This window comes from Gavialis gangeticus, unplaced genomic scaffold (genome assembly GCF_001723915.1).
Source record: "Gavialis gangeticus isolate Ggan-Ray unplaced genomic scaffold, GavGan_comp1, whole genome shotgun sequence".
NCBI lineage: Eukaryota > Metazoa > Chordata > Crocodylia > Gavialidae > Gavialis > Gavialis gangeticus.
Window position 1 is genome coordinate 15,384,122 of NW_017729000.1, and position 15,233 is coordinate 15,399,354.

At 45.3% G+C, this 15,233-nt stretch overlaps 1 protein-coding gene across 1 annotated transcript in view; it reads left to right on the plus strand.

The window, feature by feature from the left end:
• Positions 1-15,233, plus strand: part of LOC109289778 (solute carrier family 22 member 5-like) — a 46,467-nt gene that overhangs the window by 19,098 nt on the left and 12,136 nt on the right. The window contains exons 3-6 of the mRNA XM_019505979.1: positions 1,285-1,388; positions 4,514-4,668; positions 5,668-5,839; positions 13,284-13,410. Coding sequence (XP_019361524.1) covers positions 1,285-1,388; positions 4,514-4,668; positions 5,668-5,839; positions 13,284-13,410 — 558 coding nt within the window. The remainder of the gene's footprint in view (positions 1-1,284; positions 1,389-4,513; positions 4,669-5,667; positions 5,840-13,283; positions 13,411-15,233) is intronic.

Genomic DNA, 15,233 nt, shown 5'->3' on the forward strand with positions numbered 1-15,233 from the left:
GGATCAGGTTCTGCACTTTAGGATTTAAGTCAAAGTTGTGGGGGGGACCATTTGGATGAGTAAATTTTGGCCATACTCAGTTGTATGGCCAGAAGTAGAGCATGAGGCCTTCTGGCTTCCAGTCTCATGCGCAGTCTCCTGTGAGGCCTCCTTGTCAAAGCTCCCCTCCTCCTGAACTCAGTGGTCCCTTGTTAAAGCCAATTAACGATCAACGCCCCCCCTTCGGAAGGGGTGGATTTTGTAACTGTTCCTGTGCTGTTAACATAACAGGGATGTGCACAAGACTTGACTTCCCTATGGTCTTTGTTTTGTATAGTTTGAAAACCAAATGTTCATTGTGAAAAATATTCAGGTAAAACAAATGAAACCGATCTTTTGGCTTGGCAACTACTCTTCTTTAAATATAGATTTCAAGTGCTTGATGCTGTATTGTTTCAGGAATGTCTGTACTAACTCCCCTGAGTTACGTGAGCAGCTGAAAGCTATTGCAGACCTTTACTTAATTTACTGAACATCTTTTTGCCTTCTCCTATTTTTCTCCAATTTAAAAAAAAAAAAAAAGCCTGAAGTTTATTTAAGTAAGTATGCGAATTTGCATTTCTACAAAGGGACTCAAAAAATCAAATTCCTTGATGGGGTTTGTAGAACATATTTTTTAACCTTTAGCTCATGTGTATATACCTTTTTTCTGCCCACAAGTCTTCATTTTATAGAGCTTGGAGGGAGACTGCAGTAACATATGTCATATTTGCATTACGTTTGTCTGCATCTTGTCCAGAGCTCTAATGGAAGGTTTATTACATTATCCTCCTCTTGTGTGTGCAGTAAGTTAGGGCATGATCTAACTGCTGTCAGAATTAGCACAATTACACTCATTTACTTTAATTGGGTGTTTCCATTGCCTTTAGGGGAGTTGATACAAACCATGAGGAAAGGTTATTATGCAATTTACTTTATATCTGTTCAAAAGCATAAGCTTTGGAGGAAGATTGCATGTGACACGCGGCTTGCATATTGTGGGTGTCTCACTTTCTCCAAATAATGTGGAATTCAGACTCGGCTGCAGATGGAGATGCGGGAATCAGGTCCTGCCATTTGCCTCTTTTCCCCCAAACAGGTTGACTGTTCTCCTCTTCTGAGAAGGGTTTATTTCTTTCAGAACATACACTGTAATCATTTGCTGCCCAAACATTTGGATTGCTTTGGGTTAATTTAGAATGGAAAAAATCTTTGGTGTTTTGTCAATAATGCTTTAATGCTAAGTCTTGCCCTCTTCTTTTGCAGTGGAATCTGGTGTGTGACGATGACTGGAAAGCTCCTTTAACTACCTCCTTGTTTTTTGTGGGCGTGCTAATCGGATCTTTTGTATCAGGACAGCTCTCAGACAAGTAAAGTATATACTGGTTCTTGATCTGATTACTATTTTTCAAACAATTCTTAAAGTGAATTCAACCAGTGTAATCTTTTCATACTGTGGTAAAAAGTTATGCTCTTTGGCTAAACTGATCCTCATATTTCTGTGACCTTTTTCAGTGCTAGTATTGGTAGCCTATAAGAAAACACTAGCGAGGTCGGAGTGCTGTTATGTTTGCTGTTGGGTCATCTATTCTGTAGACAAAGCTTTGGTGCAGCATGCAGCACCTAAAATCAAGGCAAAATGCTATTACGGGGGCCTTTTTTTTCCAGGAGGAGGTCAGTTCTCAACTCATTCATCCATGAAAAGACACAGTTTTACAGGCTGTTCTTGAAAATCAGATCCTGGTGTACTATCTGATTTTCTTTGAACTATACTTTATTCTTGGTACTTGCCCTACTCATGTTTGCTTTTCCCTAGGCCAAGTCAAAAGCTCCCCTTGTACAAATGTTTATAGCTTCTCTTGTACCTCATGTCAAATTCAAGGTCTAAGTCCAACATTTTGTGTTCGTGGAGTCTGGAAAGCATCAATGTTTCTTATCAGTCTCCGTAACACAGATGGTTGTTGCTGTGTTTTCTGACCCAGCTGATACCAGTACCATGGGTTGTTCTGTTTGTCTGCACAAAGCTGAAAAAAATAGTAGCACTCTTGAATTTCAAATAGCTAAATTTTGTTTTAAATTGTGCTTTGCAAGCTGGATGAGGTCTAACATGCATCCCAGCATGTGGCAGCCACTCGGTTCCCATTGAATAATGTGGGGCAGGGGGGTTCTGTTTGATGATTTAACAACAAAACTTGTATAGGTTTACAGCTTTATAGGCCAAATCCTGAAGTTCTTACTTGGGCAATGCCTCTGTCAGTTTTAATGAGATACTAATGAGGTCTCATCTCTGGGATCCAGCCCTCTTATTCTTCTGTCAAGGACAGACTTCTGTTGCAGGGCTGTATCAGTACTGATATTGCTTTTTGCACCATACTAGTGAAAATGGGGTAGCACAGATTTCAATACATGCTGGCAACCAGAATACAAACTCTGTGGGAAACCTGTGTGAAAATCTGTGTTGCCTTGTTACCTGTGCTATGTGAATTAAGCTATCATTCATAGGCTAACGTGCAATCTAGTCACACCACCATTTTGCTGTATAAACGTACCCTTCGAATCTGACACTGGTGAAGGAAGACTCGGCAGTGTTTGTACTTTAGTGATAACATAAAGGAACACTGCTGAATATAACCCCTGCTAATACGTCAGTCAGTCAATCCTGAGGCCACACAAACCATTTGGGCACTTTCGGTAGAGCAATAACTTTCCTCCATTCATCCTGGTCTTTTGCAATCCCTGTAACAATCGGTCAGTTTTAATCCTGTCCGGTCTTTGATGTTGCTGGTCCAGCCCATCCTAGGTCTTCCTCTTCATCATCCATCCACAGAACCCTGCAGGATGGTGTTGGCAAGGGTAATTCTGCTAATACATATAGCATATCTTCTGCTGATATTAATACAGTAGTATGTACGTATGGAAGCTAGCTCAATAACTAGAACACCACGCTATCCCATGGGAGATTGTTTAGGCAACTTTTTACTCCCATGGAGTTCTCCACTATGGTATGTCTTGTACTGTAACACCATCTAGAAGTCTGCCTCTGAAATAGTAGCACAGATATGTTGCAGTCTGCCTTTCTGGGCTCATAGCAGGCAGTGCTGTTCAATATGCTCTAAGGCAGTGCTGCTCAATATTTTGGCCCTGTGGGTCACATGAAAGGTGCAGGGCCAGTCTGCAGGGCAGACCACAGCAGGATTGGGCCTTCGTGGCCTTGGTAGGCCTTCACATCTCCCCCACATGGCCCTATGCCACCCTTTGTGCCTGATCTAGCATGCAGGGCCACAGCCCAGGGGGCTCTCCATGGACTTGTGGGGAGCCCCATGGACCAGATGACACAGCTCCAGGGGCCAGATGCATCTCATGGGCCAAGAGTTGAGCACTTCTCATCTGAGGAGGCGCTACTTCACGGTCAGGGCGGCTAGGATCTGGAACCAACTTCTAAGCGAAGTGGTGCTGGCTCCTACCCTGGGGGTCTTTAAGAGGAGGCTAGATGTACGCCTTGCTGGGGTCATTTGACCCCAGTACTCTTTCCTGCCATGGCAGGGGGTCGGACTAGATGATCTACTCAGGTCCCTTCTGACCCTAGAAACTATGAAACTATAAGGGGTAAGATTAAGTGAGGAAGCAGCAGATCAGAGCGAATAGGTGAGCTAAAACCTTATGCTGCTTCATTTGTGCATCATTGTTTCTTATGCTAAACTAAAATTTATACCGTACCCCTTACTGCCATATCTGGCCCTCCTTGTACAATTGCTGTGTGTTGACCGAGCTTAATTATGAAGTGGAATTATATATGTGATCAGCAGGGTTTCAGCCACCAAACTGGGAAGGCAAGGCAAGCTATGATATTTAGATAACCAGGCCAAAATACAAATATAAACTGAACCTGCCAAAGCATTGAGGCTAAAACTTCTGTTCCAATCATAAGTACCAGAACTTAGTCTCAAACTCACTCAACCCTTATGTTGGTAAGGAACACAGTCCCATTGGAAATCACTTGAGCTATTAACAGATCAAGGTGTCACTTGGTATAGCTGAGTTAGAATTGCAGAAATAGCTCCTTAATAACCATAACTAGTATGTTCCTGAGGCTTGCTGCTTCTCTAAAAGACTCCACCTCTCCACCTAATGTTTAATGTCTCAGTGGAATATGGATTTGATATTGACTTGGAGGAGAAAGGGAACAGCTTTTTTGAAACACCAGTACCTAATCAGATGCATTGCAGCTAACTCCTTTTCTAGATGGCTACACATGTCCATGTTCAGTCCAACAATGAAGAGATAACCTCCCACCACAGCTCCAAAGAAGCCTTTTATTACAGCCCTTAAGATATTCTAATTTTGCCCAGTGAGATTCTTAGTGTATTTCTTAGTGTATGTATGCTTTTCTGCTGCTGTCTGAGTTGCTCCCTTGTTCATGTAGATGCACAGATTTCTTTCACAAAGGTTTATTTTATAACCCTCTTACATTTTTTTTTGTCTTTGTTCTTTGAAGATTTGGCAGGAAGAATGTTCTGTTTGTGACCATGGGGGTGCAAACTGGCTTCAGCTTTCTGCAAGTCTTCTCCATCAACTGGGAGATGTTTTCAGTGCTCTTTGTCCTCGTCGGCATGGGACAGATCTCTAACTATGTGGCGGCTTTTGTGCTTGGTACGAAAATGTGTTATACATAACCTGTGTTCTGTGGCAATGTCCTCTTCCTCCCATCCCCAGCTAGCAATGGCAATTTTATTCCCAAGTAGCACTTTTAATAATAATATAGCCTTATGGGTAATTTCCAGTCTGTTTCAAAATGTCCTTTTGGTAAAATAGCAAGATAGTACTAGTAAACTTCTTTGTTTGCCAAATTAAAATAAGCAAACGAAGAAAATCGGAACTGATATTTATCTGAGGCAAAAGCATCCTGTAATTGGAGAGCTTGTGGTACATGTTCCTTAATATGCAGGTAGAGGCACAGAACCAGTAATTCAAAGTTTTAGATGCTGTCCTTTAGATCTAAATACATGTTTGTTTATAACAATTACAAATTTGAAGGATGACTTGAGAATAACCTGTTGTAAAAATTAAACTGTCATATCACCTCTGTCATTTCATCCATTCTGTTATAGCAAAGAGTAAGTGGTATTTGATTGGAAGTGAAATAGGCTCAACATTGGTCTGAAGAAATATTTCTATGTGGCTGGTTGTTGGGGGGTTGGTTGTTTGTTTTTTGTATTTTGGCCAGAACACCCTTGTGGAGCTGTCAAAGGTTAACTTAAAAACACTTTGTTTTATGCAAGATTCACCAGGCAGAGCCTAGAAAAATAGGCTTTTTAAGGAGTTTTTAATTTGGTGTTGGATGAAGAATTCTAGGAGTTCAGAATCAGAAATAATTTGCTTGCTGGCTTAGAAGAGCTTAAACTCCCCATTTTGCTGTCTTTATTCATACCAGTACTTCCCATGAGGAAGAACTGGTGATGTGAGAGAGATCTAGTGATTATTTCTTTAAAACGGGGGGGAAAATGTCTAATATAATGATCCATTGTAGCATGTCAGGAGTAGTTTTGCTAAAGGGTAGTTCTGGTTCTTATGTAGCATTATCATATTTGACTGCTTTTGTTTTGTTTGTTTTTATTGTAATGCTAATTTGCACTCCCTTGTTTTGAACAGGCACGGAAATTCTTGGCAAATCAGTTCGCATAATATACTGCACGTTAGGTGTTTGCATATTTTATGCATTTGGCTACATGTTGCTGCCGCTGTTTGCTTACTTCATCAGAGACTGGCGGACACTGCTTCTGGCTCTTACTTTACCTGGGCTGCTCTGCATTCCTCTGTGGTGGTGAGTGCATCTACCTTCAAAGGTGTGAGGCTTTGAAAAGTCTCAGCTGTGGCTGCCAGGATTCAGATGCAAGGTGCTACATGACCACAGTGTTGGATCTTGGCACAATGGTGGCCCTTAGAAACAAGTTATTACTTGAAACTGCGTGCATGCATGTGTGTGTCCTCTTGTCCAGCAGTTAGGTTAAAAGCATAGATAATAGAAATAGCCAGGTTTAATCTGTTCCATTGGATCTTGTTTCTGTTCAGTTCTTCCTCTCAGTGAGTGACGTAGGCAGAGTCACTTTTCAATTATGCCAGTATAAATATCTTTTATACCAGTGTAACTGGGATCAGAATCCAGCCCACTGGTAGCGCTGTTTTACATAAAGCAACAGGTCAGTAAACTCATGTGCAACCAGGCAGATGGCACTGTAGCACCAACACAGAATCCTAAACCCCATCAATCAGCACCATTTAGGTTAACTGATCTCTGCTGTATTTGAAAGTCAGAGGGGGATGGACAGTAAACTTATCTCCCTTTTCCTATTCAATAATGGGAAAAGAGCAGCTGTGAGGGGATTTAATTCTTTTTTCCCTCTGCCCACATGTATTTTATGGGTCATTCTGCAAAGTGCTATTATGTCCATGGCACTGAGTGACATAATGATAACAACACCTGAAGTCCCACTTTAAATGTAACGCTTCTGAAAGCTAAGTTGCAGCACTGGAGCATTACTGCTGTAAAGCTGGATGGCATAAGCATAACTTAAATTTGAAGCTGTTTCATGAACTGCTAAGCTGTAGAAACGGCAACCCTAACCAATGACCAAAGTCATCATGGACTACTTGTCAATAATGATGAGTTATGAAATACTGTTTTATATTCAGTATTATAATAACATAATTTGAACCCACAGATCAGATATTTGGATGCCAACGAGTTATAAAAATATATTTGCAACTGGTACAAAATCAGGAGCCAAATCAAGCCTGTTGACGAGAAGTCTGCACACATTACAACTGTGCAGCAGCTCTGCTACAGTTAAGGTTTTAAAGGTGTTGCCCTCCACTAAACATTAGATTAGACATCCTTAAGAACTACTTCACAGTTAGGGCTGCTAGGATCTGGAACCAGCTTCCAAGGGAAGTGGTGGTGGCTCCTACCCTGGGGGTTTTTAAGAGGAGGCTTGATGCCTACCTAGCTGGGATCATTTGAGCCAGGGGAGGAACAATCGGCACCATACATACAGGCTGGGGAACTCCCCTCTTGTCAGCACGGAGGTGGAAAAGGATCTGGGAGTCATTATTGACTCCAAGATGAACATGAGTCGGCAATGTGGGGAGGCGGCTAGGAAGGCCAACTGCACCTTGTCGTGCATCCACAGATGCATCTCGAGCAGGTCCAAGGAGGTGATCCTCCCCCTCTATGCGGCACTGGTCAGGCCGCAGCTGGAGTACTGCGTCCAGTTCTGGGCGCCGCACTTTAAGAGGGATGTGGACAGCATGGAGAGGGTCCAGAGGAGGGCCACTCGTATGATCAAGGGACAGCAGGGTAGGTCCTATGAGGAAAGGTTGCGGGACCTGAACCTGTTCAGCCTTCAAAAGAGAAGGCTGAGGGGGGATCTTGTGGCCTGTTATAAACTGGTTAGGGGGGATCAGCAGGCGCTGGGGGAGTCCCTGTTCCCCCGAGCGCCGCAAGGAGTGACCAGGAACAATGGTCACAAGCTGGCGGAGGGAAGGTTTAAGTTGGACATCAGGAGGCGCTACTTCACGGTCAGGGCGGCTAGGGTCTGGAACCAGCTTCCAAGTGAGGTGGTGCAGGCTCCCACCCTGGGGGTTTTTAAGAGGAGGTTGGATGACCACCTTATTGGGGTCATTTGACCCCAGTGCTCTTCCTGCCATGGCAGGGGGTCGGACTAGATGATCTGCTCAGGTCCCTTCCGACCCTGGAAACTATGAAACTATGAGCCCAGTTTTTTCTCCTGCCCAGGCAGAGGGTCGGACTTGAAGATCTATAAGGTCCCTTCCAACCTGACTTCTATGATTCTATGAAACACTCTAAAACCTACATGCTTGCTTTCAGTGCCCCAAAACTTAGCCTGTACCCTGCAGGTGCCAAGTAAGGAGAGCGTTCCAAGCTTGTGCTTATTTGAGCAAGGAGTTCCTCAGCCACAGCCCTCTACCCAGGCATATTAATATGTGGGGCCTGGGCCCAGGAGCCCCTGCCAGTCAGGAGCCCCCTGGGAAAAATTCCCAGGGGAGGCTAACTGTGTGTGCCGGGAACAAGCTATGAATGGCTGCCTTCCTGGAGGCACCGCAGCACTGGAGGACACCAAACACCAGGCTGAGGCGGAGCTGACGTGCATGGGGACTGGCAGGGGTCCTGCCCTGAGCTGTGGGCAGCACTATGGGAAGAGCTGGTTGCAGCGCGGGTGCATGGTTGGGGGCCTGGTGGAGCTGCCCAGCGCACACTCCTATCTGGTGATTCTGTAGCTGGGGTAGCAGTTCTGTGGGGGCAGCCCCCTCACCTTGTGTTGGCTGCTCCCAGCCATGCACTGTCTGCAGCACTGGCAAGGCTCCGCGGGCAGATGGGCAGATGTGGCTCTCAGGGCCAGCCTGGGGCAGGACTGGGCGGGGAGCCAGCGGCTCCTGCCATGCCCAGCAGGCCCGACATATCCGAGATCGGGCTCGGGTTGACCTGCTAGAGTGCTAACATCTGCAGGTCTGCAGAACTTCAGGTGGAGAGCTACGTGCTCCATGACAACTGCTCCCAGGCCACCAAGCACCATGACATCGGTGAGCCCCTGGCCCAGCCACAGCTGCAGGGCCCTTTCCTCCCCACCAGCCACCCAGGGCACCCCCATGCCTTGCCTTGCCGTGATTCATTCATGTTAATAGTGGGGTGTGGGAAGCCTCCAGTTTTCTGTTTGCCCAGTGCCCCAGTAAGTCTTAATCTGCCTCTGCTGGTCCCCAAAAGCTCTTGTAAAGTTTCTCAGATTCTGCAAGCACTTGATTATGCAGATCTGCTTGGGGATTAAATTGTGGACCTCCTTATTCCCAAAATGGTCCCAGGTGCTTGACATGTATTACTTCTAGTGCTTGGGAAATAAAATTAGAAAAAATAGCTAGCAAGGCATGGGGCTCTTCAGGATTGTCCCTAGCATCAACTGGACAGATTGCCCTGCATGAGCACAAGCTGGGGAGGTTCACAGTTTCCATCACAACTGAGTAGCTCAAGGTGGCCAGTGATGGTTTGACTCCAACTGTTTTGGTGGGAGGATGACCCTTGTGAATGTTCCTACATGAAGAAACCCCCACCCTGTGTAGGTGCCTGAACCCCTCAGCCTTCCCTTATGTGAGTGAGTAGCTGGTGAAACCCTGGTTGTTCATGGGGGAAGCTGAAAACTGGCCTGTTGGAAACAAGCTCCAAGCCTGCAGTGACTAGGGTAAAGAATCAAGACCAGACATACGTGATGTGTATCACAGTCTCTTGAGCACTGACTGAGGATGGAGTCACCTTTGAGATCTGTTGCTCCAAACTGTATTCATCTCTTGGGCATGCTCTACGCAATGTGCTCACAGGAATGGGCTGCTGTATAGTCCCCTGAAAGCTCCTTTCTTCAATGGGTTAACGCTTCTCCAAAAGTTCTAAAATATACACAGTTGCTTGGGTTTGGCGGTGCGGAGTGGGTTAGTTGGGCAAATTTGAGATTATATAAATCTGGGGGTTTTGAGAGAGAACTTGGACGAGAGCATTTTCAAGGTGACATTTTATTGGCATTTTTTTTACGTAAAGCCAAGTAATCAAGCTATGCCTCTGATCTTGATTACACCCCATGAGGAAGTGATATATAGAACCTGATATTCATTAAAGAGCAAAGACCTAGATAGAAATACAGGACCTGGGGGGGGGCCTGGTCTCTCTGGGGGTATCTGATGCTTCTTTCTGCTTCTCCTCGAGAGCTAGGATCTGGGGCAGAGTCCTTCCCTTCTTTGGGAGTCTAAGCCCATTTTCCTGTCCCCCAAGTAGGAGCCCTGGTCTGTGGAGGGTCTTTCTCTTCTGAGGTGTTTGAGACCCTCTTCCTGCCTCCACATATCTGGGGGAGCGCCCCCACTAGCATGATCTGGGCCTCTCCTCTTCTACCATATGAGACATGATCTGGAGGGCATGAAGGTAACCCAGATTTAAACCTCTGAAACCAAGAAACAAGTTAAGGTACTGTACTACCGGGGGCAGCTGGCAAGAGCTGAAGGTGAGGGTCAGGAACAGGGTAGCAAGGTGGGCCAAGGGCATGGCTGGGGAAAGCTGGGTGCAGCAGACAGGGGTATAGCAGGTGTGAGAGGCCTGGGTCAGCACGCAGCTGGTGTAGATGAGCCAGGCAAGCTGCTGCCTGTCAATACCCAAGCATAGCAGCAGAAGGCAGCAGACAGCAGGAAGTGACATTTTCCAAGGTACTGTTTTCTAAACTGGCTTACTGAACTGGGAAGGCGAGCAGGGTTGGGGAGTACATTATGTGGGATAGTGGAGCAGATGTGGAGAAGACCACAGAGGCATGCACATACACACCTCTCACATTCTTGATGCAGTCAGTGTATAATAAAACTGCCAAGGTTTGGGGACAGAGGTGGAAGCTTTGATTTACTCCCAAGTCGTCACTAGCAAATTCACACCCCATTCCAATGCATAATAGTGCAATATGGCATCCAGTCCTTTACTTCAGGGTAAGTGCAGGTGAACTAGTCAGCTGTTTTGCAGTAAGCCTTGCTCCCTGGTAACCTGCTGTGACAAAACCCTAGGTATCCAGGTGCTCCCAGAGATGCCCACTGGCTTTCTGTGAGCTTGTCAGTCTTCTTGTCTGTGAAATGGGTGTGCCCGGGTTATCGATTTGCTGAGAAATCACAATTTACCAAGAGCTCTTCAGTAAAGTGACAGAAAAATTAAAAGAAGAACAAAAGAACAAGGGATCAAATACTTTGAAATCAAAGCTGACAAAATCCTTACCCTATGTTCAGACTATCATCCAGGCCTCATAAAAATGCCTGTGAAACCCCTCTCAGTCACAGACAGCTCCTCAGCTGCAGCTGTCCTCACAGGGAGCCCCCTCTTTCATAATGGACACGGCCTCCACACAGCCTCCCCCACCTAGGGTGGCCATCATAGAGGACCTTACAGTTTTGGGCTACTCTGTCCTCTATTGATACAAAACCCGATGCCTTTTATGTCTTTCAAGAAAAAAATAGAGTACATAGGCATCCAGTTTCGTATCAGTAGAGGACAGAGGACAACCAATGGCCACCCTATGGCCCCACCTGCTGTCAGGGGAGCCAGAGAATCCTCTGCCCGGATCTGTGACACCTGCCTCAATTTGATGGTGTGTTTATAGCCACCCTCTCCCTTTTATAGGGTACTGAAGTGGGAGCCACCCACATCTGCTCTCCAGATAAACTGTGGAGCTCACACCAGAAAGAGAAATGTTATTGCTGAATTTTACATCCTCTTCACTGCCCTTCACGAGCCCTTCCTCATTAGGTAGATAGTGTTATCTACTGCTAGACTTTCTCCCATCCCCCATTAAATGCACAGGATATTCTTGCCTCCCACCTATTTGCTGACAGTCCCCATGACAAGAAGACCCCTGGCTTCCTCTCCCCCATCCCTGCTGATGCAGGCTGCACAATAGAGCTGCCAAAGGAGCACCTTGGATCTCTCTTGGTGCACAAGGATTTCTTTTCTCTGATCATGCAGAGATTCCCTCCTCCACCATGGGGCTGGCCCACAGATGAGATCAGCTCATATCAGGAGCTCAGCTCTGCTCTCCTGCCTCCGCTAATCACTGCACCGATCAGCACGGCTACATGGTCAGACTGGACGCTGCTGGAGTGCTGTCAGACCACTGGCTTTGGTGTATTGCAAGTTTTGGGGACGAAGTTAAGGCACGTGTCCCAGCATCCTTAACTCTGTCCTGGGTTTCAAAGGTTTGGGTTTTGCTGGACTTGATGTTCTGGAAGAGTATGAGATGCCCCCTGTTTTTTATTATTTAATATGTTGAAGCTCAATGGTTCTTGCCACCTGCTGGCAGAAAGGTCTGCGCTGATTTACAGGGCTGCTTGGAAATGCTAGCAGGATTTCGACTTGGGTTGATATGTGTGCTATTTCCCTTGTACCTTCGTGATTAACCTGCTTATCAGGTTTTTTTGAAATTTTGTTTTTCAGCAACTTTACTTGCCCATGAACAAAGTGTACCGAAGTAAATGTTGTATATCTCTGTATGGTATCCATTAAATCGCCATGTGCAGCTGCCGTTAACAGGACACTGTCGCATCAGAATTTACCCCCAAGTATTGCTAAGAATACTTATATTCAATCCAAGAAAAAGATGAAAGCAAACAGGTCTTATAGAATAAATGATCATCCTCCTCTCTAGTGTTCATAGCTTGAACAGTGTAGCTTTACACTAGTTTGTGAGAACCCAACAGTGAAATTGGGCAAGCTGGGTAAAGTGCAGTGTGCAAGGGGAAGACAAATTAAATGCGTTTAAAATTCACTTTGAATAAACATTTGTTCCACAAATAAGGGGAATATTTTTCTCAGGTCCGTGCTGTCATTGCTTCTCTTGAGTGAAAGAGGAAAGAACAAATGCTCTTAGTTTGAGGTCTGCTAGAAACAGCACAACAGCCTCTGGCCCTGACTGCCTTCCTCTGCACCACGCCATGCTCGGGGCTGATTGGGGCAGGCTGTAAAGCTCCTTCCTACACAAACCCATCCCTTGTTTTTTGAAACAGTGGTTTGAGTCCCTTAGCATTTCAGGAAGAAGGGAATGACTGAATGTTGTTCCCATTGAAGTCTGTGGGCTACACTGAGAGTCAGTGTTTGATCAGGGCACAGCTGGAAGGCACTGGTTTGTGGGAGGTGAGGGCTGTGCCTTTTTATTTACAATAAGCAGCACTTGGGCATCTCTGTGATCTCTGTTTTCCTTCACAAGTTAACTGAGTGCTGTTGTTTTCTAAGCAATCCATGAGGTGGTGCTACTTCTCTTCTTAAATACTGGGCAGCTACCTACCCCAGTCTTTCTCTTGTGAAGATGAATAGTTAGTAAATTCCCTGCGTCTCATCCAATAATAGCTTCTCCAGTTGTTAATTTTTGTATGTATTGTCTGACTAATACCATCCTTCAACGGAATACAGCGTGTGCAGTTTCATGCTGCCTTAATTTCTTTAGATAAAATATTTCCTTTCTGTACTTTGTAAATGGTGCACACCCCTTCATGCCTTTTGAAAGCAATGGAAACATTTTAGTGTGTTTCTTTACAGTACGCTAATATGCTTTTCATCACTCTGCAATTTTAATCTCTCCAAGATCCAGCATGTTAAATTGCTGGTGCTTGTGGCCATGTGCATGCCTGTCTCTTGCAACAGTGGTCTCTTGGAAAGGCATACATACTTATTCTGAAACTTATTGCAGGGTCATCCCAGAATCCCCCCGGTGGCTAATCTCCCAAGGAAGATTTCAAGAGGCAGAAATGATCCTCCGTAAAGCTGCAAAACTTAATCGGATTACAGCTCCCGATGTAATATTTGACCCTATGGAGGTAAAATTCACGTGTGTTGAAACTGCATGGTGCTCTGATTACTGTTAAAGATGTTTTTAATTTTTGGTTTTTCTCATTTGCATTAGGGTAGTTCTTACTATGTGTCTGGCCTTTTCTCTATGGGTAAAATATAATCCCTGCCTCGAGGACCCAATGAGTGAATCCCTTCCCTTGTCTTTCCTATTCATAAAACTTCTGACCCCTCTGCCATCTCCATTCCAGTTGTGGGGATGGCACACTACGGCTTTGTTCTGTACTGTAGCCATGTGTGCCTTTTGGACAGGGGCTAGATTTGTTGGCTAGCTTACTCCTTGCTCAGTGCTGTATCATATATTCCCTGGGGCTATGTATGCGTTCTGCTATCTTATAAATACCTGAAAATACTCATTGTCAGTCTGCTGAAGCAGGACCTAGTTGTGGGATGAGGAGTGTTTTTGGATTTTCAGGCTGTTTTATAAGGTGCAGTTCTTTCACCTTTTTTGTAGCCTCTAATCTTGGTCATAAAGACCAATGTCCCAGCCAGAAACCCAGTCCTCCAAAAGGATGAGCAAGGGGACAGCAAAGTAGGGCCATACCCATCTTAAAAAATAGAGAGATAATTGTAAATGCTGTAAACCCCCATTACTGAGGGACCAGTCCTGACAAAGGAGAGTCCCCCCTCTGCCCTTGTTTTGAGGATGTCCTTACCAACTAGTGTCCCTCAGGGTCTAGGTGTTTTGTTTTAGTGGGATCTAATGTAACCCTGCCTCTAACAGCATGACAGGACCAAGCCCAGCCATGTCCAGCTACAGCCTTGCTGGAACCTTAATTCATATGAGATCAGGCTTTCCAATATTTTTGTTCAGTACTTCCTGCTTTCATCAGGATGGAGATACTATCTACCGAGACTTTTCTGAGCCTTCAAAATTGCGTCTTTGGCACTAAGTAGCCTCTGAATCCATTGTGTTAACTGATACCAGTGCAGACATTGGCAGAAATGGATTAGCATTTGCTATGCTGCACTGCACATCTAGAGTGGCAGGAAATCAGGCTCATTCAGGGCTGGAATGTCCCTAGTAACTGGAAGTAGGTAAGGCAGGGTGATACCTTGGAGACTAACTGGTTCAGAGGCATGAACTTTTTGCAGGCAAGGACCTACTTTATTGGATGCTATGATTGTTGCCTATGAAAGTTCATGCCTCTGAACTAATTAGTCTTTGACGTATCATCCTGCCTTGCCTTTTCTGCCTGACTTTAGACTAACAGAGCTAACCACCTCTCAAGTAACTGGAAAGTCTGTACGTTCCTTAAATTATAAGTGTTCCCTGAGCGTATGTCCACTCACCAAGACAAAGGGGTGATTATAGCAGGGGCAAGTGTACCTCTACCCTGGGCTGTAGTAGAAGGGAAGAATGTCAGGGTGTCCAAAGAGCTTATGCTCTGGTTGTGCTGAAACCTGAGCCACTGGGTCTTGGCTGTAGTTGTTACCAGGACTGGTTTTCATTTTGCAATGTGGATATATTCTGTGATTGTGCAAGGCCCATTCTAGTGCAGTCCGAGTCCTGGTCAGGGCTGCTGGACACACTTCTAATCTAAATTTTACATGAAAGAAGATGCAGGTGCAACTTGACATGCCTGTCAAGACTTCTTAGGATAGAGCCATTACTCTACATCCTTCCCCTGCTTCTACCTAGTGTCCCTGGAGTCTTTTTGTCTGGTAGAGCTGTTGCTAAAACATCATAGGCCAAAAACAGACTTCAGGTTTAATCCTGGGATGATCTGACTTGCATTAAATCAGGTAGAGGAAGGATACACACATGCATGCCACCCTCCCCCCCCCCCCC